Source organism: Hirundo rustica, chromosome 2, assembly GCF_015227805.2.
Source record: "Hirundo rustica isolate bHirRus1 chromosome 2, bHirRus1.pri.v3, whole genome shotgun sequence".
NCBI classification, from domain to species: Eukaryota; Metazoa; Chordata; class Aves; order Passeriformes; family Hirundinidae; genus Hirundo; species Hirundo rustica.
In genome coordinates this window covers 86,342,788-86,370,073 of record NC_053451.1, presented here as the reverse complement: position 1 = coordinate 86,370,073, position 27,286 = coordinate 86,342,788, and the positions used below count along the sequence as shown (strand labels likewise).

At 43.5% G+C, this 27,286-nt stretch overlaps 1 protein-coding gene across 7 annotated transcripts in view; it reads left to right on the top strand.

The window, feature by feature from the left end:
- The first annotated feature begins 277 nt into the window (after positions 1 to 277).
- GABRA5 (gamma-aminobutyric acid type A receptor subunit alpha5) overlaps positions 278 to 27,286 on the top strand; it is a 56,142-nt gene continuing 29,133 nt past the window's right edge. The window contains exons 1-6 of one of the 7 annotated variants that reach the window (XM_040057370.1): positions 278 to 392; positions 1,041 to 1,095; positions 1,724 to 1,876; positions 9,848 to 9,969; positions 11,776 to 11,843; positions 11,955 to 12,175. In XM_040057370.1, coding sequence (XP_039913304.1) covers positions 1,791 to 1,876; positions 9,848 to 9,969; positions 11,776 to 11,843; positions 11,955 to 12,175 — 497 coding nt within the window. In that variant the 5' untranslated portion in view covers positions 278 to 392; positions 1,041 to 1,095; positions 1,724 to 1,790. Of the gene's footprint in view, positions 393 to 852; positions 920 to 1,040; positions 1,186 to 1,319; positions 1,444 to 1,723; positions 1,877 to 9,847; positions 9,970 to 11,775; positions 11,844 to 11,954; positions 12,176 to 27,286 lie in introns of those variants that run through there. The other 6 variants (XM_040057371.1, XM_040057372.1, XM_040057373.1 and 3 more) reach the window with 6 other exon arrangements.

Below are 27,286 nucleotides of genomic sequence, written 5' to 3'. Positions count from 1 at the left end.
GGCAGGGGCTCCCTCTCCCCGAGGACATTCAGTGCCGGCCGGGCTCGCCCGGGACCCTGTCCCGGGGGGCGCTCGGTGCGATCTGCTCGCGGGAGACCAGCGCGGGGAGCTCGGGGAGCCGCTGAAGCCTGCCGGGGCCGCGACGTGTCCGGGAGCGGCCCCGTGCCGGGCGGTCCCCGCCGGGGCTCCCGCGGCTGGGGCGCGCCCCTCACACGGCCCCGCGCTCCCGGCCGCGGGCTCCGCGCGGGGGCGGCGCGGGCGCGGCGCTGCGGCGGGGCCGCGCCTGCCAGCGGCCGGGAGGCAGCGCCGCCGCTCCCGCCCCGCTCCTGCTGCCGCTCCGCAACTTTCGGGCAAGCGCCGACCCCTCCTCCTCGTCCCTTCGCCGGCGGCTGGTAAGCGCCGTGCTCCAGCGCCCGGCTGGGCTAGCGGAGGGCGGCGGGGAACCGGGGCCGCAGCCTCCCGGGCGGGCACCGCCGCCGCGCCGCGCCGCGCACATGGCCGCAGGAAACTTCGGCCGGCGGGCGGGGCGGGGGCGATCCCGGGGTGCCAGGGGGATCGGGGAGGGGAGGCGGGAAGGGGCGGCGGAGCGGGCACGGGCGGGCAGGTGTCACCCTCCGCGGAGCGGTGAGCGTCGCCCCGGGCGCGGTGCGCGGGCGGCGGCGGCGAGTGAGCGACGGTCGCCGGACAGGTGCGGGCGGGCCGGGGCTGCGGGAAGGGAGCGGCGGCCCCGCAGTGCCCGGTGCGGAGCCAGCGGGACCCGGTGCCGGGCGGCGCGGGCCGGGCGGGGGAGCCCAGGGGGGCGGCTTTTGGTTCGGGCGTTTTGCCTTGCGGCGCCGGCGGGGTGGGAGAACAAGTTGCTGAGCGATGGTAGCGCGGGGACACAGGGTTCAGGTGGAAAATCCAGGCGATTCCCCTCTGGGTGCGTTTTTGGGGGTTGTTTTGGGGTTTTTTGTTGGGTTCGGGGTGGTTGGTTTGTTTTTCGTTTCGTTGGCTTTTGGGGGGTTTTGTTGTGGTTTTGGTTTTTTGTTTGTTTTTAATAGGGCACAGAGGAAAACGTTAGTGCACAATGCTGAAATTGGTGATCTGGTCGCTGAGGCAGGTATCCAAAAAGCAGCAGTCGCTGGAGCAGCTACATTACTGTCGTTCTTCGTGCTAGCGTGAGGTTTATGTGCCTCTGCGAGGAAGGTCACTTTTTACCCTCTTTCCCCCCCCCGCCCCCCCCCCCCCCCCCCCCCCCCCCCCCCCCGACAACCCACCCTCCTTTTGCTAAGCCGTGCATCAGCAGCATGAATTCCAAGAAGCAGTAGGTGTTTCTTGGCATTTCAACTGGGATTTTGGAAAGGGAAGCCGGGTATTTAATGGGAAAAAATTGCGATGGAAGGAAAGGATGCGGAGGCTGCACACAGCCCTGCGTTTGCAGGCATGTGGAAGTTGTTGAAATAGGTAAAGGGTTGAAATTGGCATTTGGAAAATGGTGGCTATTTTTTTAGTTACTTATAGAAGAGCTGGGCCACAAAGAATTTTTTCCTGTTTTTCAGTTTGCTGACAGCAGAAGGTAAAACACGTCCTTGAAGATACACAAGTTTACATAAACAGCTGATGTTTACATAAGCCTGGATAAGTTTGTGGAAAAGGCAGATAGCAAAAGATGCGGTGTTAGCTGAACTCCGCTATCCTGCTCTCTGTCCGTGCAATAATTGATCATTTTTTTATATTGTTGCAGTGTAAGAACAAAGTGAACATCTGCACCTTCACCAAAGCAACCACCTGCGTTCCTCTTCTCCTCTGGAATGGACAATGGGATGGTCTCTGACTTTATCATGATCAAAAACTTCTTCCTCTTCTGCGTTTCCATGAGTTTAGCCAGCCACTTCGGGTGAGTTGCCAGTTGCATTTGAATTTCTTCTGGCTTCTTTAAGGAAATGGGAAAACTTGGCTCTGTGTGGTATGGAGTAGCTGAACAAAACAAGTGGGCTTTGTGTTTTGTCTTAAGGTGGTGGTGTCAGGGGGAGGGAGTGATTTGCTCTCCGGTTCAAATTTGCTCTCTTGTATCAGTTGTTTATGGCTTCTATGGTGGCATAGGGAAAGGCTTGTGGGGCACTAGGAGCTCAGACCAGGCCTAGAGCTGCTCTGACCTGGGTTTAGCACAGCCAGGGGCTGTGCTGCCCTCTGTCCCTGTGTCGGTGATTTTGGGATCTTGCGCCTTCCCTCACACCTGATGGGTGCTGGTTATAGACAGTAGTGCGAAAAAAATTCCAAAACTGCAACAGTGAGACTTGATGCATGTTACTAGCTGGTACAGCCTTTCCTCCCGAATGACCTAAGATAGTGACTGCTTGGAAGGATGTCTGAGTTTGAAACTTATTAGAATAATTAGAAATAATTTTTTCCTTGAAGCATATAGCAAGGAATCCCGTTTCCTTATTTTTGCTTTGGATGCTTTCCTGACAGCGATATTCTGAAAACTGTTTTAAAGAGATGCTCCGGCTGTAGTCTCAGAAAATGAAAAATGAAGTCAGAAACCCTCTATTTATATGTTTTTCCTATACCCAGAGATCTTAAGAACTTTCTGAATATGAGCTATACAATGGAATCTGGAAAAAGCATTTTGCAAGTGCTTGGGAAACGTAGGTTGCTTCTTCTTTGTGGAGGAGAACAATTATTTATGATTTCACCAGGAAAAAACGAATCCTCCCAACATGCTGATTCACAAGCACACCCATCAATTCCTTGCTATAAGAAGATATAAAATGGAGATGCAAATCAGTTTCTGATTTCAAGCAAACAGATTTGTTCCAGATTGGAGCTAGGAGAAAGACCAAACTTTGAGTGGTGACTGTCTCTGCTGTAAGCAAAGCTTAGCCTGGTATCCAGCACGTGTCCCGTGCAGGTAGGCGGAAGCCTGTAACCTCAGAGGTTTATACGAACAGTTGTAGGACCGCACTCTACAAAGGATGCAAAGAGTTGCATACTGGTTTATTCACCTTGGAAAAACCTGGTCCTTCTTTCACCATAGTCTACGGCAAAAGTCTCCCAGGATTTTGTGACAGAATTTAAGAGGGCTGAGATAGAGTGGGACTTGCTTTAAACTTGTCTTTACATTATTGTAGTTTGAAAAAGTATTTCCACATTGAGAAAATCTTGGTGACTATAACCTTAAGTCCTTCTTGGTTGATTGTCATCCCTGCAGAAGGCAGCACATTGCAGTAGTTGAGTATGACCTGCTTGATGTGTGGGTCTTTGAAGTGTGTTTCTCCTCTAACAGAAGAATAGATAGACGAGGATGCAAAAAACCCCAGAACCAAACAACCCAAACCCAAGATGGTTTAACTCCCTTTTGATTCCAAAGCAAATACTGAATCAAAATCCCAGGTAGAAATCAGTGTGACCTGTAACCTGGCAGATAATCAGAGGAACTAGAGGAAACTAGGACACTTGTTTTCTGCAAGTTAGTCAAAAAGCTTCTGTGCACTAAAATGAGATCATCACATAAATTCCCCCCACCCCACCCCCTTGCCCCCCATTTCTGATCTAGTAATTTTAGTCCAGGCCTGCACAGATAAGCAGCTCCAATTCACTGCACCATTCACACACTGCCTTAGGGCTGGATTTTGACCCTGCTCAAAAGACAGAGGATGCTCCAGCGCTTCTGCTTCAGAGGCAGAAGCAGTTTCAGAGTGTAATTTGCTAAGTGCTTTGGGACTGACTCTTCTGGACGGAGCAGTACAATTAACATGTAGGCTGCTGTATTAACTGCAGTAATCTAATACTGGTACTACTTGCTGTTGCTACCAGGTTCTTCTTTATTAGCTTCATCCATGTTTCTACTGTGCTTTTATATTTCAGTGCGTTTTGCAATGTGCTAGATAAAAGTGATTGGTCAAAGGAGCACAAATTAAAAATCAAAATACTGTAGGTCATTACAAATGAAGGCAGATATTTTTCTACAGTTCTCCATAGTCATTCCATATTTATATTAAATCATAAATATGGCTTTGGCTGACACAGCCAAAGCCACCTTGGGGGATTTTGATGCACAATGCCTGGTAACATAAACAGAAATTATGTAGCTCAATCTACTAGGCTACTTGAGAAATCTCAGCAAAAGACTGTGATTAAAGTTTAACATAAATGTGTAATGACTGTTGAGAATTATCCACATTAGTCGGCAGTAGAGGAGGACTGTAGACATAATTGGTAGCAGGTATCTAGAAAAGATAAATCTAGAAGTAAAATTCAAAGATATAGATGAACTGAGAAGAGGTTTTAAAGCTCCCTCCCCTCCTGTTTTTAGTTTAACAGTTTTATGAATCTACTTCTGCAGGAATGGTCCAGCACAAATCAAAGCTTTTTCAAGCCTGCTTGAATTCAGCCTTGAGTTATATATTGCTCTAACAAGTTAAGGTGTTTTACTTAAGCATCTCAAGGTAGCTCACAATTGCCTCAAAAGTAAACATTAATAATAAAGCTAGAGAATGATTGAAATAAAGCCAGGAAGAGTATTTTCAGGTGAGATAAAACACCGCTTGTGGGCCCTCAGGGTGCCCAGGTAGTGGCAGCCCTGTGAGGGTTGGTGCCATGTGTGGCTGCTTGCAGGCAGATCTCCCTGAGATGAAGTAGCTCATGGCTGGCTCCAAGCTGGCCAGGTCTTACTTAGAGGTGCCAGCCCATCCATGGGGTCACACTGGTGATGCACAGTCCTGGTGTGTTTCTGGTTTGGATGTGCCATTTCAGAAATCTGTCCAAGAGCCAGAACCAACAGGGATGGACATGGTTCATGTACCCACATATAGTTGCCATCTGCTAATAATATTTGTAATAGCAGAAGCACGGAGAACAGAAGATCCCAATTATGTGTAGCCAACCCAGCATTTCTCTGTACACTCTGAAGAATTCAGTCCATGGTGTGTCTGTAGTTTCACATAGCTCTTCTCCAGCTCACAGCCCTTATCACTAAGGCTGTAATCCTGCTATTTAGGCAAAACATACCTCTCCTTCAGGCTGTTATTTCAAGTTATTCTCTGCAGCCCTAAGCAGTTAGTTCTGCTAGCATACCTCATTCCAAGTACTTGTGATGCTAGGGAGTTCTTCCTCATATTTTTAAAGACTAATTTTGTAAGAATTATTGTATCCTTAAGCAGTCATGCTTGCCTGTTTATTTTTTTATTCTGTCTTCCTTTCATTCTCCATGTCTCCAGATAGTTTTTTGAACCCATTAGATGATTTTAATAACTGGAAAACAAAATTGCTATCTAGAACTGCTTGCAGGAGGCAGTTATCAGTAAATTCCCGCTGCCAAACAGCTGAACAGCTTCAGCATCGCTGGCCTGCCAGCTGGCCAGAGAGCAGGAGCGTCCCTCAGGCCATCCAGCTCATACTTGGTGCAGGAGAAGCCCTGACACACAGTGCCTCCCGGTGAAGCTGCAGGGCAGTGACCTGGGGAGCTGAGAGTACTGGGAGGTAGGTATTTAATGACCCTGGAAACAGTTCAGGACATCGGAAGGGGCATTAGGACGTTGAGGGGGAGGACTGTGAGATGTCACCCTGTGGAAAACAGGCTTTCACTGCACTGCTCACAAATAGCTCCTTCCCTGAAGGTAGTAAAGCGCAGCTCTTTCTAAATAAAATACTTAAATTATTTTTTAAGAATCCAAAAATAGTTTTTAAATTCCATCGTTTTAGTCAGTCCTCTGTTCTAATTCTGTGTGAAAAAATTGAGTCCTCAGTGCACAAATTCACAAAATCAACACTTTTCGATCGCAAGAATCCATACGGAAAGGGTGGCAAAAAGCTTATTTAGAAAAGTAAATCTATTTCCTTTGATGTCTGGCCAGCTGGCTTTATCCAGAAGTTTGTGTTGCATCTCCACTGTCTTCCACAAACTGTTAATTTGTCTGAAGTTCAGATATAATTGCAATCCTATTAAAGCAAGTTATTGGAAACACTATTCTTAAAAGAGAGAGAGTAAAATATATCTTTCAGTAGTAAAATACTCTTCAGTTATATTCTCAGAAACTGTTAACTTTTATTTTTAAAAGAAGTTTTGGGAAAAATCATTAAATATCTACCATGCATTTTTCTTTTATTACAGCTAAGCTATGAATTGTACCTGCCATGATTTTGGCCAGTACAATTAGATGGCAAAAAAGACAATGACGTTTAAAGTGGTAAATGAAGTCATCAGAAGAGGTAGCTGAGCATCTTTAGAGGGTTATTACATTTTACACTGATGGGCCCCTTCTGTGGCTTCTGATTTTTTCAGTTACCCTGAAACTGCAATATTAAATAAATGTGATGAGAAGTATTCCTGGTTGGTTTAGTTTATGTTCAATAATGAGCTTTAAATGCAATTATCTCTGAATTTTCCTAGCATTTTCCTAAGATTCTTTTCTAGGTTTATTTTTATCCCTAACTGAAAAGTTTTGCTATAAAAACATTTTTTTTTTACTGCAGAGAGGTTATAATATGCTTACCTACTAATATGTTGATAAAGCCTAATCCTTATCTGTGTGGAAATAATTAGTTTAGGGTAGGTAGCACCTACTTTTCCCCCTTCATAGAGCTATATTGTATCTAATATATGCACGTAATTTTGCAAGCGGAGTTTACATGTCTTTTTACATGTCACGACAATCTCAGCCCTTACTCAAAAACGTGTTTCACCAGCAATCTCAATAACAGAAATTAAACCCTAACTTTCTGTTAAGACAGAAAAAGTTAACACTTGCATAAGAGCAAAAAGAAATCCATCTACAAATGCAATTTCACATAATACTGGCATTTCACTGAAATTCAGAATCAGATGTCTTCTTTTTCAGCTGAAGTGATCTGCCAAATCTAAATCGGATTGCAGTTTTGCTAGTCTTCACCATAGTTGTTTCTCCATCTTTTTCCTCTATTAATTATCTTTTGTTGTGAAGAGGTAAAAGTATTTCAGTGTATGGGGTGTGTGTACTATTCCTGTGAAAGACATACGTAGCTGAGATAGAAGGAAGTAACATCAATTACTCTTGTTAGATTGAGAGGAGCAGTTATGAGAACTAAGTATATTTTGTCCCATCCCCACAAAAATAGTTCAATGGAAATCCTCCCTCAGAGTTCAATTGGCTTTGAATTCAGCCATGAGCACTAAAAATAACAAGCTTTTTCAAGAGCAGAGAAACTAGTGAAGCTTTATTTCCTGTGCCCCCGGCACTGTATCTCTGCAATAATCCTAGCTCCACATTTGATACCCTTGTTCCCATCTCCCATTGCAACACCTACATTTTACATCTACTGTCCTTTTCTCCCAAGATTTTTCATAATGACCCTGCAAGTCTCCTCCATATCTCTTAATTGTCAGAAAGGAGGGGGGCTGGTCTGGCTGAGGTTGTTTCTGAGCTACGTGCATACTGAGTGGCCCAGTCAGCCAGCCAGGGGGAATAGATGACTGCTAACCTCACATTTTTACTTAATGAGGCACTAATTTAGATTGCTCTCCCCTTGTCTAGTCACAGCTTCTCATGAAACTTGTAGGAATGAAATGAAGTTTGATCTCTCTGCTTCTTTGTCAGATGCAGTGAAAAATGAAAATGGGTTCCTACGTTGATGCGGTGTAGCAGGCAGACAGCATGATGCATATCTCTTTCTTATGAAAAAGAAAAGAAGATAAAATAGATGAGAAAAGTTGAAAATAGTATTCTAGGTGTACTGGATTTTCATGCTTTATACTAGGATTTTAGCAAAGCATTAGTTGTGGTTGCTGCATTTAAAGAAAGTCTCTAAGATCTGTCTCTTGTTCGCATTCGTTAGGCTGCTGCTTGTGAATACTCACTTTTAAATGGTATCCCTTCAATTGCAATTGACAAAAAAATCTACAGTCTTTTTTCTGTAATGGTCCAGCCTGAAAACATGTCTAATATTTCTGTAATCAATTTGCATCTGCTGGGTTAACTGTCTTTCTTGTCTGCCTCAGTTGCTCACTGGAGGTTGTGGTTACAGCATGGAAAACAGAATTAATTTGGTCTTTTGACCATGGAAATGAAAAATAGGCAAGATTTGTAGCTGTGCCTGTGCCTGCAGCAAGGGAAGATCCTCGGTGGTCTTCGACTCTGCAGTGTGGAGCTTGCTGAGGGTTATAGCAATGCCAGCTGCACTTTTAGGCCATAAGAAACCTCCTCAACCAGGCATTTTCATGGGCTTCAGCGTTTTGGGGAATCACACCTGTGCTCCCTCGACCTGACCTTACTGCCATGTCCTGAGAGGCTTTGCAATCCTTTCCTTTTTCAGCAGAAGCATCCAAGCTGTAAAGGGAGTGAGCGCAGGACAGGGCGTCCCCGGGTCTGTGAGGGGCTGCATGGCTGAGAGCAGCTTGCTCTGAGCTAGCTCTGGCGTCACTAAAACTTCCAGATGTGTTACAGGGGTGTCCGTGAGGTCTCCTTGTGGAAACCTTATATGCAGGTAGAACCAGGTTGTGGTCCCTTTGTCTTTCTTTGTGTGAATCCTGTTCCATTAAGTAAGGCAAACACAAATGTTACAAGCATTCTGCAAGGAAAGCTGTTCAGAGAGATACTCCGAGCTTCTCTGTTTATTTACTGATTTATTTCCCCGGGGACTGGTAGTAAATAAACATGGATTCTTTTTATTTATTGTTTTTTTATATCTCTGGATGAGTGTCTCCCATCAAGTTCAGGTTGCTGAGTGCAAGCCATTCCTGCCTGCTGGCAGGGTGCATGAGGCAGGCTACAGTTCCTGGTGGGGCGGTGTGCCCTCTCACAGCTGGGGCGTTTGCTGGTGATCTCAGCAGAGGCTGAATCATGAAAAAACGCCTGGTGTGAGCTGTCTTAAGAGATGCTCACTGCTTGCTGTAGGTGAAGCGTGCTTATGGATAATCTCCCATCTCTATTCTTTAGGTAAGCAAAGGCATTAGTAAGCAGGGGATTTTCCTAAGCATCTTTAAATGAAAATCAAGCAGATTTAAAAATGCGAGTTGTTAGTTGTGCTGTGAGCAGCTTCCTAGGTCTGAGCCATGGATAAAATGATGAAATGAAAAAAGAGTTTGGAATAGAAACAAATGTGGCCCAAAAGATATGGAATGAGGCCCACTACACATTGCTGTTATTTGCATACTACAAGGGAGAACTAATTTATGCAAAAGAGAGAGGAGGAGTGAAGAACTGTGTTTTTTGTACAGCAGTATGTTTTTCAGATACCCCAGTGATACCCCAGTAGGATTTCTGAATGTAGTGGGAGTTTGTTATCCTCAAATAAGTCACAGTTCATCCTTTGTTCTGGCAATAAATTACAGAACCTTTGAAAATTAGAAGCTATTTGGCATTTAAAGATTCAACAGCACCTTCAGGCATACTTGAAGGTGCATCCCCAGGCAAACCTGTGCTTCTCATGCAGTTCTCCTGCCAGCCATGTAGTTCCCAAGGAATGGAGAGCTAACCTGGGGAAAACCAGTAACAGTTTTTGCCAGTGCTGTGAACTGACCTTGCTCCCTGCCGTGGATGGAGCCATGCCAGCACTGGGGAGGTGGTGGGGCTGATGTGGGAAGGGGTAGCACAGGGGACAGGGACAGACCTGTGCATTATGGACAAAGATCAAAGGGCTCAGGTATCCCCTTATCCTGCACCCCAGGGTTTTACCTCCATAGCATGGGTCCTTTTTTGGGTCCTCCTCCAGGGAGGGCTCTTTACGAGTTTATAGTAATGATGAAATAAATGGCTGCAGCTCCCTGTGCTATTCACAGGAGCAGCAGGAGAGGACAGAGCCTTGGAGGCTCTATCACAAAGTTCCCTTGAGACTGAAGCCCCTTGAAACCAGCATGGCTTTTGACGTGTTTCCTTTTGTTTGCATAAACCAGCTTTTCACAAACACCAACGCCATCAGTAAAAGAGGAGGCCAATGATAACATCACCATATTCACCAGGATCTTGGACGGTCTGCTGGACGGCTACGACAACAGACTGCGCCCAGGACTGGGAGGTAGGATAACGCGCTGGCTCGGCCGGCCCCCGCTAGACGGGAACACCGTCTACGTGGTGCCCTCCCAAGTGGGTACCTGCTCTTGGCCCTGGCAAGGGACTAACTGGTTAACTAAACTGAGTCCAGAAAGCAGATTTGTCTCCTAGTGAATGGGGCACAAGAAAAAGATTGCTGAAAGTCATGTTCTTTCAGTCACTAAGGTCATCTGAGGGTGGCTTAGGAGAGCATCTGTTATACTTTTTTTTCTGTAATTAAATACAGTTTGGGTTTTTCTTTCTGGTACTTCCTAAAGTGAGCAAGAGATTATGCTAGCAGGTAGCTGTGAGATTCCCTTACTGGTCAGCCTATATAAAATTGTGTTGGTAATGCATATCTCTTTAAAAACAGATCCTCAAACCATCCATATTTAGACAAGTACAGCAAATCTGTATTGATATGTCTCTTTGATAACCTCTACAGCAGCTATTTTAAAACCCTAGCATGTGAATAGTGGTTGCCATCCTAACCTTGTTGAGCCCTCCTTCAGCTCTCTTTCCCCCAGATTTCTCTCATCTTCTACCCATGTGTAAACCATCTGTTATGTTTCTTCCTGGCCCTTTTTTAATCTGGCTACCCCCACCCCTTCCTCTTGTGAGACCAACACATTGCTTTCATCCCTTTCTCTCCTTCTCCTCTCACTTTACACAGAGATGCTTGAAAATAGGGCTCGATGCTTTTTATCTTATATAACGAACTTCTGAAATTTCTGTCCTTAAATTAAATTAGACCTGGATTTGAAAAGATGCCAGAAGCACTTCAAGACTTGAGGGTAGAAATAACTTGACCTAACTTTGGACATCTCTGATAGATGTCTGAAATCAGGCAGATCATCCTAGCCAGCAGAGGGGAGTAGGTGCTTCCAAGATACACTTCATCTCATCCTGTAGTAGGTATTGCGTAAGTGCTGGCAATGTGCACTGACAGCCCAGAAAGCCAATCGCATCCTGGGATGCATCAAAACAAGAGTGGCCAGGAGCTGAGGGAGGAGATTCTTCCCCTCTGCTTTTGAAAGTACTGTGTCCAGCTCTGGAATCCCAGCATAAGGACATGAACCTGTTGGAGCGAGTCCAGAGGAGGCTTCTGAGATGATGGGAATGCTGGTGTGCCTCTCCAGTGAAGACACGATGAGAGAGTTGGGGTTCTTCAGCATGGAGAAGAGAAGGCTCTGGGGAGACCTTAAAGAAACTTTCCATTGCCAATGGTGCTTAGAAGAAAGATGGGGAAGGACTCTTTATTAGGGAGTGCAGTGACAGGATGAAGAGTGATGGTTTTAAACTGGAAGAGGGTAGATTTAGATTAGGTATTAGGAAGAAATTCTTCACCTTGAGGGTGGTGAGGCACTGGAACAGGTTTCCCTGAGAAGCTGTGGACACCCCATCCCTAGAAGTGTTCAAGGCCAGGTTGGATGGGGCTCTGAGCACCCTGGTCTAGTCAAGGGTGTCCGTCCCCATGGCAGGGGGTTGAAACTAGATGATCTTTGAAGTCCCTTCCAACCCAAACCATTCTGTGTTATTATGATCAAAACCTGTCAGTCAGACAAAATGCACCCTTGAAGGGCCAGTTTCTTTCTGATTGTAAGAACATAGCCTGGACTTCCAAAGGTCAGCAACTGCATATGATCCAGGATGAAATGCCCCCTCAAGCATGCTCCTAATTTCAATTTTTGGGGGTTTTTGAGTGATTCAGGAATTAATAGGAAAAAAGCATTGCAAAGTAGATATTTGCATTTTAAAGCAATTACTAATGCGGAGCCCATGTTTATTACAGAGAGAATAACTCAGGTGAAAACAGACATCTATGTTACCAGTTTTGGTCCTGTGTCAGACACAGAAATGGTAAGTTAGCATGTGGCTGCCAACTTGGTTGTATTTACTTTGCTAAAGTCAGTTTTGGAACCATCGTTTCTCTTCTGATCTTGCAATACCTCGAGTGTTTCTTTGTGCCAGGAATACACCATTGACGTTTTTTTCCGACAAAGCTGGAAAGATGAAAGGCTGCGATTCAAAGGACCTATGCAACGCCTCCCTCTTAACAACTTGCTCGCCAGCAAGATTTGGACCCCAGACACTTTTTTCCACAACGGCAAGAAGTCTATAGCTCACAACATGACAACCCCAAACAAACTTCTGCGCCTGGAGGATGATGGCACTCTGCTGTATACCATGAGGTAGGTAATAGCCAGCGTTGATTTCTTCTGACGCTGATTCTCAGATGACTACAACTACTTGTGGGGAGCATCACTTTCTCCACTCCTAGTACTGCCAGGGAACCAATCTTTCATGCGTATTTGTGTGAATATCAAGAAAAATGGAAAATATAATTGTAGCCTTCATGTACAAATTAATTTGTAGCTTCTGAATACTGCTAGTGTCTAACTATTTCTTTTGATTAAATGGAAAACATATTCTCAACAGATTTGATGATTCAGTTCAGCTTTTTTATGATTATCTGCTCTCTCTTACTGTTTGTGTTTGCAGCTGTAGTGCAGACTGCAGGCGAACAGTATCCAAGACCAGAAACTGAGACTTTGTTCTGGGGCAGTACATCTTTAACCTTTGGAGCTGCTTTTTTTTCTTTTTTTTTTTAAATTATTAATTTGACTAATAGTGCTAGAAGGCAAATGATCATAGGGATAAGTGACATAAGCTAGCAGCACTATGAAGCTGCTTTAGCGGGTACAATCCTGCAAACAAAGCTGGGACATTAGATTACAGAGAAGCAAATGGGTGTCTCAGATCTTCAGAGTTGTACCGCTCTTCTGATTAGAGTGTACTGCCAAGAATCATCGTTGCATAATGGAGATAGAAGATAGAAAATCAATGATTTTAGGTGTCTGAAATTGGTGTCTGAAATTTTTTTCAGGATAAGTCCCACATCAGTTTATGGTAATTTGTTCATTAAAGGTAATTAGCCTGTAGTAATTAAGACTGCTGTCTGTCTTCAACAGGGTTTTCTCCAAGACCATAGTCATATGGACAACTTGAAAAAGAGATAAAAGGAAAAACCTACCGAGCAACAAAGCGTTATTCTGAACTTTCCATAAACATGCCCAGAGTGGTGCCCGAGACCCAGCAAAGTGCTCAGGAGCCTGAAGCTGGGCACTGAGACGACTGGGTTTTCATCAGGCAACCCCCAGCCGTGTGTGGGAAGCTGAGCTCCGGCCGGTGCTGTCTCCTGCTGTGGGACCACGCAGTCCTGCACGCTGGGACGGCGAGTCCCAGGCTCGCTCACCAAGAGCATAGTGGTTAAGACTTGTTGAGGCTCAAGAGGGTTATGCTTCTCCACACAGGGACCTGGAGCTTCCCACGTTTTACTTCAGGTGTTTAAGACCTTTGATTTTTTTGAGCCCAGTCTTAAATTCCTTCTTGGAAGGGAGATACAGGGTATCCTTAGGTATGTCCTTACAGCTTTACACCATCCCAGTTGTAACTATGTTAGCACTAAAAAGGCTTGGACATGTTGGAAGTCATGTTCAAAAGAAGGGAAAAGCATCCTAATTTTCTCTTCTACTATGTCTGTGCTGTTCTTACTAGCCCAAAATTAGTCATCACGGCAATAATAGGCCAAAAAAATGTGAGGATGCATGGACACACTTAAAAGTCCAAGTAGCCATCAGAAAAACATCACAAAAAAATTAGTAATGCCATCCTTAAAACCAGTCTCCACTGCTGCATGGACCACATAGGTACCACTCCAAAGATTGCAGCAGTGACAGTTCCCAATTATCTGTGTAAATTACTTGTGTGAGTGAAGTCCAGATCTGACTCACATTCAGCCTAGAGCAAAACATTACGTTGTGAGGCAGATTGCACAATTTCCATGCAAGCACTGTTTTTTGCAGTGTTTAACAAATGCAGTGAAGCCCTGATTAATGAGGTGAGGAGATAAGCCACTCCTGCTAGCAGAGTGAGACCTGGATGAACTAGACTTAGGCGAGCTCATCACTGAATCTGAGTTACTCTGTCAAGGTGTCTCTCTCGTGAAAATGGCACAATATTGTCAGCTGCCACAGGTACCCTACTGGGGAAAAGCTCAGCATATGCAGCTGGAGAAAAATATGGATGTGACACAGACTTTCTCATCAACCCACTCAGCTCCTTTTCCCCTGACTTTTTGGGGTTGATGGTTGATAGACTACAGAAAGAACAGAATGCTTTCTTAAACTAAAAAAACATGTAACATAAGTTTCTTTTTGTTAGAATATTGCCTGTGGAAATAAAATTTCTACTATCACTATCTACTGTCACTAATACTAATGTGATAAGAAATAGAGTGCAAAGCTTTTAAACCAGCTTGCTTTCCACTGTTACAGTGGAAGAGTGGAAAGCAAGCTGATTTACAGTGTCTATGCCCTTCTGCTTAAACATGAGTCAGGAGCCTGCTTTTGTAACATGCGTGGAGCTGTGCTCCTTTAGAAGCAGAGCCATTCTATGCCACAGGGTGGCTTGAGGATACCATCTCAGCCTGTTCAGAGGTGACTGTGATGAGCAGCCAGCCCCTTTAGCTTTCTTGAGTGTCCTAACAAAGGCAACAGCTAGCAGTTACCTAGGATGGCTTTCCTTGAGAAAATACACAGCACTGGGCTTTTTTGGGGGGACCTGCTTGTCTCAGTGGTAGTGTGTTGTGAAGCACTGAGTTTCAGCTGAGGCTTGAGCCCCAGTTCCTGTAGCTCCCATCAGGCTTACTCAGTTCTCAGGATCTGGGGATGTGTAGACAACCCTCTGTTAGCTCTGCATTCTCCTCGTTTCCAAGGAGGAATTGCGAGCTTCCCAGACTGTACGTAGGAGTATTCTGTGTGGGGAGGATTGGACCCTCTGTCATTGACAGAGATGCCTGAATTGCTTTTGCAACCTTGCATCTGGCTGCCTGAATGAAGGGGAGGAAAGCAGCCGAGCCAATGCTGACCTTCCATCCTAGTTCACTTCCGAATATACCAGGTATAATCAGCTGAGCAAACTTCCAGCTTTAGCACTGGTCAGGACATACATTTGCATGACACACGTGCTTACTTACAACGAAAAATGTACACCTCGCATATTGCATTTGATGGTGCATTGTCTGGGTCAGAAGCTGATGCGATATGTGTTGCTAGGGAAATCTGATACATGGGCTTCTGTAGATGTGTGGCATTAAAGCCCTTTTGTGTGAATGTAGGAGCACAACATGTCCTCTAGACATATTTCACAGACAGCGGTATTCTCTGTGGAGAATGACTTAATAATTCTGCTTGTCTTTCACTTGGGAGGACCTATTAGTTTTATTTCAATTAATGTGATTTACAAATGAAGCGCTCCTGAATGGAACGCTGCAAATTCTGTTTCTGCCCCTAGAGGGGAGTATTGTCCGTAGCTACACTTTTTTTTTTTTTTTTTTTTTTTTTTTTTGTGTGTGTGTGTGTGTGTGTGTGTGTGTGTGTGTAAAAACAATGGTATGAAAAGCACTAGAAAACATAATTCATATTTCACTAATATATATAGAGAACAGTTTTGTGGATAGAGGTAAAAATTAGATTCTTTTCTTTTAAAAATTAAAATATATTTAGTTTATCTTATCTGAGCAATACATATTGTAAAAAGTACAGAATTCGTTTATTATAAAAAATTGTAACAGTGATTTAAGCAACATGTTCAGGCTAAGAAGAGAACCATCATGATTCAGTGAGCTGCATTTTTTTTTTCCTCAGTGGGAATTGGCTGTAAAGACAGAAGCTTTGATAAACTTTGCTGTAGAATGCCAGAAAAAAGTGCTGTGAAGAAGCCAAAAATTGTTTGAAGTAGAGCATGCTCACTAGAGCTAAAATTTTGGACCATAAATTAACTTTTCTCCAGCAGCTTTTATGCATTTTTAATGGTTTTCTATCAGCTTGTAGATAGTGAAAAATCCTTCTTGTGCCATCACAAGGGCACTCCTTAGAGCCCCATTCTCACTGTCAGTTTGGGAGGTCCCAAATCCCTTTTTTTTACCACTGGGGCTTCCACGCATCTGTTATAATCTAGGATTTTAAATGGACACTCATGTTTCTGAGGATTGCACAAACAGATTTTTCCCGTGTTATTAGGGAAAGGTTGAAGGTTGACTGGAGGTTGCTAGAGAACCTGGGAGAGTTTACAATAAAATCTGTCCCCATAATTTTTATATGAATAATTTAGCAGCTGGAGAATGCTGACGTTTTTCAGCACGGTGTTAAAAAAACTCCAAAAATTTTAGTCCCGCCCTGAGATACTGTTATTTTTACTGCTCCAGAAAGGTGTTTACAATTCAGCAATGTGTGTCCACTTGATGGCAGCATAACCACGCTGCTTGCTCTGCTGTGGTGAATACCCAGGCTTACCTAGGCTGAAAATACTGATTCTTGCATTAGTGCTTAGCATTAAAATTGTATTTGCAAGTGAACACATGACCTGGGTGCATGTTACCACAAGTTCTGCTCTTCCATGAAGGACTTGGTCTAGAAACCTAACCATTTTATGCTCTAGAGCTATTGATTATAAAACCAGTTGACCAGAAGGTACCGTGCTGTTTTCAAGACCTTTGATGGGGAAGACAGGGTTGGTTGGTTGGTTGGTTGGTTGGTTGGTTTTAAGGGAAGATTATTCTATGAGAAATGTGTTGGTTCTCAAGCTCTGACTTTGCCAGAGGAGAATTGCTAGTGTGCCCCTGTGCAACAAGTGACCAGCCAATCTATGATTTAAAATGAATCTTCAGTTTTCCATTAGCCAGATGCCTAGATGGGAATGTTTCTGTTCAATCTGAATGTGCTTTTTCTTATTTTTTATTTTTATCTACAGGAAGGCATCTGTCAATGCTTTTTAGGTATTGTATAAATATTGCAAAACTAATTAGAAGCTATGAAGACATACAAATACGCATTTCCTTTCCCTGTGTTAGACTTGCTGCATTTTCTTTTGTATTCAAGCTTCAAAGTGCCTGAAGCTGGAAGAAAAATAAGTAATTTCTTTACGTTGGGCTGAATCTTGCAGAGTGATGAAAAACTGCTGTGGTGACAAGGACTCTCTTTTTGTCAGTTCAGGTTTTGACGGAGTGAGAGAAAATAGGGATATGTATACTGAAGGGCCCTTCCCTGAGGAGAGCAGTAGGATTCTTGTTTAAACACCAAGTCTCTTGGTTCCCGTCCCTCTGTTTTGGTTGCATGTTGTCCCATTTCTCAAAAGTTGTCCTTCAAGGAACCAGGATTTGTAGTTTTGAAAAATCCAGGGCTAGAGTTACTCACAGGGAGAGAAAGGCATCAGATGAGACTGTGGTGTAATACATTTGAAATGGGCAATTATGACCTGTCCAAATATAGTCCCTATGTAGATAGTGTGACAATGGTCTATTCTGCTGGTAATGAAAGTGGGCAGAGACCCGCAGAGATCTCTGTCACAGAGATGGGAACTCGCACAGCAAGGGCAGAATTGATTAAAAGACAAAACTCAAACCAGAACCAGCATGTCATTGGATGAGGGAGATGCTTGCTTGGACTTTGAGGAGCTACAAAAAGTACAGCTTTAGTTCCAGGTTTGTGCTGAGCTCAGAGGCAGACCGAACTTCCCTTTGGGGTTAGCTGGTACAATTTCTGCCAGATTGGTAGATGCTGAAGAATTGTTGTGGCTCTGCTGTCTTTTTTATTATTAGGGGAGGATAACATTACAGTGGATTCCCTGGTCATTTCATAGACTAAAATTAATATCTTAATCTGCCTAATCAGAAATAGTATCCCCTGAAGTACATTATATTTGCGCTGAAACATCCAACTGCCAATGAGTAATCTAAAATACACTGTGGTGTGATGCACCAGGCAGGGTGGGTGGGATTCACCTAATGCTGTTCATCTGTAATGCTGGTGACTGCAGCTGCGCCTCTTGACTCAGATTTGCTCCCACTGCAGGAGAGAGAATTTCTTACTGAGTTAGAAGTCTACATTGTTTCAGATGTCTACTTTAGTAGTGAAGTTAAAAGAGGCTTATTTCTCTCAGCTCACGCTTTAGGGGTTCCTGTGGTTTTTTACCAGTGGCAGACAAAGGAGTACAGCGTAACTGATATCTTTGTTTAGTCATGAGTCCCATCTTAGTGGCCACCATTCTTTGGTGTTTCCCATCTCCATAGTCCTGTAGCCTGGAAATGGGTAGTGTGCCAGCAACCTAAAGCTATGGGATGTTCTGGCCAGCAGCTGGTCCTGTAGCTGTTTTGTGGAGGATACGTACAGTCTACTCTGTGTGCAGCATAAAGCCCAAGGCTGTACAAGCGTAGTGCATCTGGACACACATAAATTGGGTTCAGTCCTCTGCTTCTGTCTAGGTGCATGCAGGAGGGGATATAGTGCACCTTATGAGGAGCTCAGGAAACAGCTGTCACTAGAAGATTCGGCTCTTCCTTCTCTGAGGTTGAGTTGTAACAAACAGGTGATTATGCTGTAGCAGATGCTAGCACTGGTGGTGGTATAAATAGCAAACAGATGGTAAATTGAGGCCTGTTTAATGGATATTTATGGTGTTAAACAGCTGAGAAATCATAGGGCTCTTTTCCTGGAGCAGTGAAAACCCACAGTCTGACCCTTTACCTGGCTCTTCATGGCTGTATGGATCGGGAACATGTAGCATTTCAGAAGGAAGGCAAAAACCCACAGAAAATAGCATCCTGCTTGGATGGCTAAACAACCTTCCTCATGTACAATAAGGTACATACACTTAGGGATGTGCACCTTTCCTTGTGAAAGATCCTCTCATCCCAATCACTACTTCCCTTTTTTCAGAGGTGTGGGGAGCATTAATGTTACACAAAAGGCAGGGGATTATGATGAGGAGTGACCTTGGAGATGGACCTGAGATGGACGAGAGGAAGCTGGGGTTAAATGCAAGTGGTTGAAAACAAACTGTGATGTTTTTGAGCTCTAGGTCTGAACTGTGGAAAATAACCAAAGATCTTAGTTCTGTATTTTGAGTTGCCAGATCCTAATCCTTCCTACTTACCCTGCCATGTCTGTGCATCCCAGGCTAGATGTGAGAGAGCCCAAATGGGCTGGTACTGCCCATCTGGTGGCTGCTCCTCCTCCTTCCTCATCCCTCCCCCCACCCTTACTTTCTAAATCCAGATAACTTTTCTCAGTAGAAAGTACTTCATGTAGTTTATACCTGTCCATAGAAATATAAAGGGTGTGTAAACTGGGAGGAAACAAAAGGTTGCATGTGCAGTGAGGTAGCCTTCATCCATGGAACACATGCCATACTGACAGGCAGAAATGGGAAAAAAAAAGCCCTTTTGAAGAGTTAGAAAACCTGCACTGATCAAATTGCCTAGCAGGTGATACCAAAATTGGAGATTGACTGTCCATCAGAGTCCTTAGCCTTCAGCATTTAGTCTGCTTTCTGTGCTCCCTTCTTTCTCCTGTACTTGGGTTTTCTTTCACTGAAAGCAAAGATCAGATATGCAGTTGACTGGCGCCAGGTGTTGCTGTTGCTGGCTGGTTTTGCCAATGACTGGGACTGGGACTGGCCTCTCTTGAGAACCAAAAGGAAGAACATAGTTCAGTGTCACTCAGCCCTTCAAGAACAACTGTACTTACTGCAGTTAGCTCCTCGTTGAGCATGCTATCAAAAAGCCACGCAGATAAGGAGATTATAGGCAAAAGGTGTAGCATGGGTGGACTTAGGGAATGTGTGGGCTGGCAAAATGGAGTGTGGGCTGGTTGAGATATTGTTTCCCATTTCACCTGCATCAACAACTGCATCAGCTCCTCAGCATTGCTAGAGCTAGTTAGATTTTTGGGTTTTAATCCACAAATTTGGTAAAAAAAGAAGCTGCTGCAGAGGAGAAGTTTGGAAGCCTTCTTTAAAGGGTGCCAAAAGATAATTCATCACGGATAAGGGACCATAAAGAAGAGAAAGCTTGAAGAGGTTTTTAAGGAAAACTATTCAGTAGATGGGTGTGATACTGTGCAGGGTATTCAGAGCTGCATAGCCGTTTTGATCTAAAGTTTCTTTTGGAAAGTAAATTTTTTATGAAGAGAATCTGAAGAAGAAATTGTCTGTCAAAAAGGCTGGGGATTTTACTGTGCCAGTTAGTCTGATTAAAATACAGAGCTTTTTTCAGCAAGTTCTACCTTGCTTATGGACTTCATTAGATAACTTGCATGGCAAGGTTGGATAACCATAAATTCACTGCTTCATCCATTGATTTTCTGCACTTAAAAGAAGTGCTGGAGATTGAAAGGTATTACCTCTACTATAAACGTCTGCTTTGCAATTCTTTCTGTAGCCTCCCAAATCCATATCATATAATTTGTGTGTCCTATTGGTTATTTCATTGCCTTTTTCTGTTTTTCCTGTGTCTGGAGGCTGAATATCTCCCCTGCCCCTGTCCAAGCATATGTTCTGGGTATGTCAAGTTACTCCACATGCAGGGAGGTCATTCTTATAGTGGCCAGGCTTTTGAGGTCAATTCTTCCACCTCAGATCATATCACAATAACTTAGTCTTCAGCACAGTTCATCTAGGCAATTAAAGTCGTATCACACTTCAGCAGAAGCTATGCTGAGGATTTTGTTTGTTTAAAATTCTTGTTCTGCTGTCAAGTACACCATGCATCTGAATTATGTATTCACAGCTCCCAAAAGCATCAGTGACTGGAGCTCTTAGTCTTCCATAGGCCCTCCCCTGTAGCATTTTAAAGGACATTTCATTGTCACATAATGATAGCACATCTCAGCATCATGGGAAAGTTGGGGCATGATAGTATTCTTGGCAGAGTGGTTGTGAAGATAAAATGGGCTAAGACAGAAATTTCTGCAGACCACTTCACTCTAGTCTTAGATTTACTTTCTGTTCTCTGCTCACTTTATTTGGTGCATTCCAAAGAAATCAGTGTTGATAAGTAGGAAGCAGTGGTGAACTGCCTCCACATCCCACATGGACATGCAGATCAAGGCCCTGAATCTGTATTTTGGCTTTTTTTTTTCCTAAGAAAGTAATGGAAAATCATGAGCAAAACCAGTGTTTGAGTTACTAAGAATAAACACTTCTCTCCCTCTGGGCCAGGCTGCTGGCAATCACCCAGCCAGGGGCAGGTTTCAGAGTGACTCTTACAGCCATTGTGTTTGCATGGTTGAACATCTGTCCACATTCTAACTCTTCTGTGTCGTGTTCTGTAACCCACTACCACCAACAGGGTTTGTTAGGACTGTATGGCAAGTGCTTCAGAACCAAGAAAGGTCTTCATACATATTTATATCTGTGTGTGTGTCTGTGTGTGTATATATACGTGCATATATATACACAGATATATATATGTATGCGCAATATATATGCTTATACTGGGGCATGTTACATTTACTTCAGGAACACAGGGAGACATCAGTTACCTGGACTATACACTTATTGTGCTGGGGCCTTGAACAATTCTTGCTTTAAAACCTTTTGAAAGAAATAGAAGTTTGGTTATTGAAGTGCTCCCCAAGACATCACAGTGGGAGAACAGCTGAACAGTTCTGTCATCAGTCAAGGTCAAATGAATAATTTCACAAAGCTAACCATGTGTTCACAGTTTGAAAAAACAACCCAGACCATTAACTCTATTATTCTCCTGGCCCCATGTGTGTCAGAGGGCATACTGGAGTTACCACAAGGGCTCAAACCATTCTGCTTACGTCCTGCTGGAGCAGGTACCCTGGTAAGCTTCTCCTGGAACTAGCTCCTGAAAAGGGTCTGACCCAACCCTGAAGTCTCCCTTCTCAGGGAGCCAACAAGCCCACTGGAGTCAGATATAGCCTGGTTGAATGCTGGATCCACTTAACTCTTTTTTGAGATGTTGGGAAGAGGGCTTGTGGTAGGTTTAAGGTGAGTTTCAGGCAAATATTTTGCCATTTATTAAGGAAAATGGCTGGTCTCATGCTGGGAAGAGTACTTGGGTTCACCTGAGCCCCATAGCAGGTACTAGTTGCCAGCACAGGTTGGGTCAAAGCACAGCATTTAAATGCTCCCTTTAAACAGGGGTAAGGATAATGCATAGAAATAAATAACTAAATAATAAGAAGATGGAACTGTTTGGGGATTAGTGCAAATAGGCAGAAAAACTTTTTGGCCATAGTACTTTAGTGCAAACAGAAGTCTTCCTGTGTCCCCTTCATCGGTAATTCTTATTATTCAACATTTATCTTGAATTAATTCTCCCAAAAGCCACTGGTGACTCTACCCTTCTGCTCCTTTCTCATTCTGGAGCCCTCTAATTTGTTGTCATATTAAAGGTAGTAGCTGATAAGCAAAAGCAAGTTTTGCAGCTGTCTTCGGTAGATAATACATTGGAAAATGTTTCCTGCACTACAGAGTAGAGAGGGATGCTCAGTCCCCCTCTCTTTACCCATAAGTAGGAGCAGATGCTCCTTGCATTGAGAAGATCATGGGAGCAGCTGGGGGTTCCCTGCAGTGACCTAAAACAGGGTCTTGCAGAACAGGGTGCCTCCTGTCTCAGGGACTGCTGCTGAGGGTTTCTCACCTCACCTTGCAGCACACTTACTCCATATGTCTGCCTCCCTAATAACTGAATTTATTTCCTTGCCGCATCCTTGATTTTAACACCTCTTTCTTTTCCTTCTTGCTAAAAAGGAGCAATCTCTTGAAAGCACTGTCATGCTTAATTCCCCAGTGGAAATAGTTGAAGGTGACTTTCCTGAAGTGAACAAGTCTTGCTGCTTGAATTGTGCTTTTCTTAGATATTTGCTTATGTATCTTGAAACAGAACATCAGTAATCACTTTATGTTCTTACAGTAAAGGCTATACATAATGAAGCTTTGATAAAGCTTTCATGTTCAATTATAGGTGATAGATTAGGTAATTTGTAGACCTAACTTTTTTTTTTTTCATATAGTTAAGATATGCAATAGCGTTTTGTTGGTTGATTAACACTTGGATAGCAGTGTGAGTATTTGGAGCATTATGAAAACAAAATTCTGTCATTAATAAATAGGCAACTGTAATCAGGGTTTGTTATATTTTTTGGGGTGAATAGTGGCCCCATTCAAGTCAGGGACAATTTTGCCATTATCTTCAATAAAATCAGTTTCATTCTATTGCAGAGGACCTTTAACAGCTACTTATAATCTTGTCATAGACCCTGTTTGGGTGAAACTAATCCCACAGGGTTTTTATTAAGACAGAATGATGGTGGAGGAGGGAAGCCTTTAAATGCTTCTGTTGGAAAGAACTGCCTTTTGAGCAATGTGTGTGCTGTGACAGAAAAATCCTGGTTTGGTGACTGTCTCTGGTTCCGGTAACTGCGCTGCACTGGGCACGGGAAGATCATTCTGGAGTCACCATATTAAAAAGATTAGGCAAAAACTATTTCATGTATGCATGACCAGGCCTCCTTTCTCTTCCTTAAATAAATGCAAACTGGGAGTAATTTTGTTGTAATCACAGAATATGCTGTGTTGAAATGTACCCACAAGGGGCATCACATGTAATCCCCCCTGCATGGGACCATTCCCAAGAATCACGCCACGTTTCCAAATGTTTTTTGAACTCCCTCAGGCTTCTGTGACCGCTTCCCTGCGGAGCCTGTTCTAGTGCCCAACCACCCTCTGTGTGAAGAACCTTTTTCTAATATCCAACCTAAACCTTCTCTGACACTACTTCAGGCCATTCCCTCGGGTCCTGTGTCACTGATCATCGCAGAGAAGAGATCAATGCCTCCCCCTCCTTTTTTCCTCACACAGAAATTGTAGGCTCCCCTCAGCCACTTCTTATACAGCTTCCCCTCAAGGCCCTTCATCGTCTCCATAGCCCTCCTTTGGATGCTCTCTAATAGTTTGATATCTTAATATAGTGTGGTGCCCAAAACTGCACACAATATTCAAGGTGAGGCTGCCCCAGTGCAGAGCAGAGCAGGACAATCCCCTCCCTTGCCCGGTTGGTGATGCTGTGCCTGGTGTACCCCAGGACAGGGCTGGCTCTCCTGGCTGCCAGGGCACACTGGTGACTCATGTTCAACTTGATCAGGACCCCCATGTCCCTTTCCATGGTGCTGCTTTCCAGCATCTCATTTCCCAGTCCGTCCATGCGTTCTGCCCCATCCCAGGTGCGGAATCCGGCTCTTTCCTTTCTTGAACTTCATACTGTTGGTGATTGCCCAACCCTCTGATTTGTTGAAGTCTCTCTGCAGGGCCTCCCAGCCTTTGAGGGAGGCAACAGCGGCTCCCAATTTTGTATCATTTGTGAACTATCTTAGTATCCCTTCCAGTCCTGCATCCAAGTCATTCTCGAAGATGTTGAAGAGCACAGGGCCTAAGATAGAGCCCTGCTGAGCCCCACTAGTGACAGTCATGCCGTCCCGTTCAGTGCAACCCTTTGTGTCCAACCCATGAGCCAATTGCTCACCCTTCACATAATGTATTTATCCAGCTGTGTGATGGACATTTTGTCCAGAAGGATACTGAGAGACAGTAGCAACAGCTTTATGGAAATCCAAAAAGATGACATCGGCTGGCTTCCCTTGATCAACTAGTCGGTTTACCTTGTCATTGAAGAAAACGAGGTTTGAAAGCATGAAGCCATGCTGGCTCTGACCAAGGACTGCATAATAATCAGCTAAGTAAACTAGAATATACAAAGGGTCCCTAAGCTTTATCACAATGTTAAAAACCAAAGTGTGCAAATATCACTGCGGGTGATATTTGAAGGAGTAGACCCAGATATCAAATTTTGAGACTCCTGGGGCTGTCATCTGAATATATAGTTTGTACTCTGCATTTCAGAGCAAATCTGTATGCAACAACCCATGCATCTAGCCCCCAGAGGGTGGATGTCTGCTGTGCTGCTTTTATTTCTCTATGCAGTAGAAAATCCAGTCTCTTTGAACCAGGAGTCAGTTGAGTGATTTTGTTTTTCAGGTCCTCCTCACACAGTTACAAAAAACAGTTCCAGTTGGGCACAGAGCATCTACAGAAATTCAGGGTGGTGACATTTGTGCTGTGAATCAGAACCCACAGTCGAGTTTTTTTACAAGTTTTCTGTCAAGTTTTTTGTCACATTGGCCATTACAAGACCCTTCAAAAGCCTCGGGAAATGCACACTTTTGTAAGAGGTTTCTAGGAGAATGTTCACTGAGCACTTAAAAATCCAAAGTCGAACCTAAGAGGCTCAACTACATAGTTCTTAAAAACGTGTTACAAATAGGTAGAGCTAGTTAATTTGTTCAAGATGGCCAGACTAGGAATGGTCCTAGGTTTGGGGCATGGGAAAAGGAAAGAAACATGCAGATATCATTGACAGAGAGCAAAAGGAACTTTTTAATCCAAAGCATTCATGTTAGTGAAAGGAAAGGCTGTCCCCAAGCCCATTAACAGCTCCTAAACTTTGTTTTCACTACCCCCAGGCTAGACCCAGAAGACTGCAGCAAGCATATTCTGCCTTTTGCTCGATGCAGAATTCAAAGGGGACAGAGTAGACCTGGCACCACAAGAATCTTTGTGGCTTCTGAGTCAGGTAGTGGCAGCCAGATGCCCTCCAGACTTATCTGCTACCCTTTTATTTAAGACAGGCAAAAATAATTTCAGGAGGGACTTAATTAGATTCCTCTAGGTCACAGTCTCTGTGCAACTCATCTTCACTTCTCGTTCACATTTATAGTTGATGAATGTCTACAACCTTCCTCATTACACACAAGGGTTATTTCCAGAGATGCAGACAGCAGGATACAATTCATAGGACAGCGAGATGAAACAGAAGGTCTTATGCATAATTCTGCACTGAATATTCCTTCACTTCCTGATTCTACACCTGTTGTCTTTGTAAGATGGATATAGGCATCCTCTCCTTCAATGTTTGCGGATGACAAGTGCGTATATTAAAATGTTGTCAAGCTGCAGCTCTGAAATGACATGCCTAAACTGTTGGTGGACAAAGAGACAGGAGATGGACTGCAGCAAAACACGCCAACTTTCTTATGGGCTCTTGGAACAAGGTTTCTGAATTTATCAAGAAGGTTAAATTTGCAATGCTTAACACAGAAAATAAAATGATGCATTGGAGGGATGGCAGCCTTGCTTTCAAGTCCCCATTAGAATGATTTTTGTGAAAAGGATGTAAGTTCTGGGCAGGATACTACTAGAACCAGCTCATTAAATTCATCCACACACTACTCTTGGTAACTTTGGCTTTGCTGGCTTTGGTGCCCAAGGGCAGTCTCCAGTGCAGACATCTACATATCTGAGTGGTCTTAAAATATCTTTTACAAAAATAAAGCTCAAGAACAGTTTTGCTTAAGTGCAGGTATCTCAGGCCTCAGTAATTTCTTTTCTATATTGTACCCTCCTGTCTGTTCTTACAAATGGTAAATTATGTCTGTTCTGAACTGGATTTCTTTTTCTTTGGCTTTCTATGGCATGTTATCTTTACATTTTCTATTACTGTGTGCATTTTGCCTTTTTCTCTTCCTGTTTCACAGCTCATCCTCAGAATATGATCATTATCCAATAATAGTGTACAATGATAGAGTAGAGAACTGTGTCACCCCAGCACCAAGAAGTCTAGAGCCTTGGATGTGTCTGGGCTGTTGCCTCTGAGGTGGAATAACAGCATAAAATGAGGAAGCCATAAAGATATTCATAATGTAAAATGAGATTTTCATCCTCACTATCCTGAGCAAACTATCTGTATTATACAAATATTAAAATAAACAAAACAGATTCTCCTTGTGCTAGAAGCAAGTTTTGCCTCTCCTGAGATATTTGATATATTTGATGCATTTGATATCAATATCAATTGACATCAAATGCATCAAATTGACTGATTCTTCACTGCTCAGAAATTTACCTCAGACTGTTCTTAGTCTTCAGCTTGATCTGTCAATCATGCAGAACATCCATGGGAAACATCTATATTTTCCTAAGGGCTTTTTCTTCCCTACCCCTATGTCCAGCCTAGCTGAAATATTCCCACATAGTGGCTGGGGAGTCCAGGATAGAATTGCTTCCCTAGGCAGTATGCTGGGGAAGATGACCCTGTTGTTTTTGCCTGACAAGATGCCCAGGTAATTCTCATTGTGTTGAACTGAAACGGACTCCAATACCATGTGACTTCCACAGAAGCTAACTGTAGTGCTATATAAAGTGATGTATATATGTCCTTGATTATATATAATTTTATATACAGTTATAATTAGTTATTTATATACTTTTATCTGTAAATATTTATTTAATGGATTTAAATAGTTATACCTACATATAAAGTCAGTGATTCTTTACGTCTGTAACAGTGCTATTTGTCTCAGGAGTCAAATTCCTAGTCC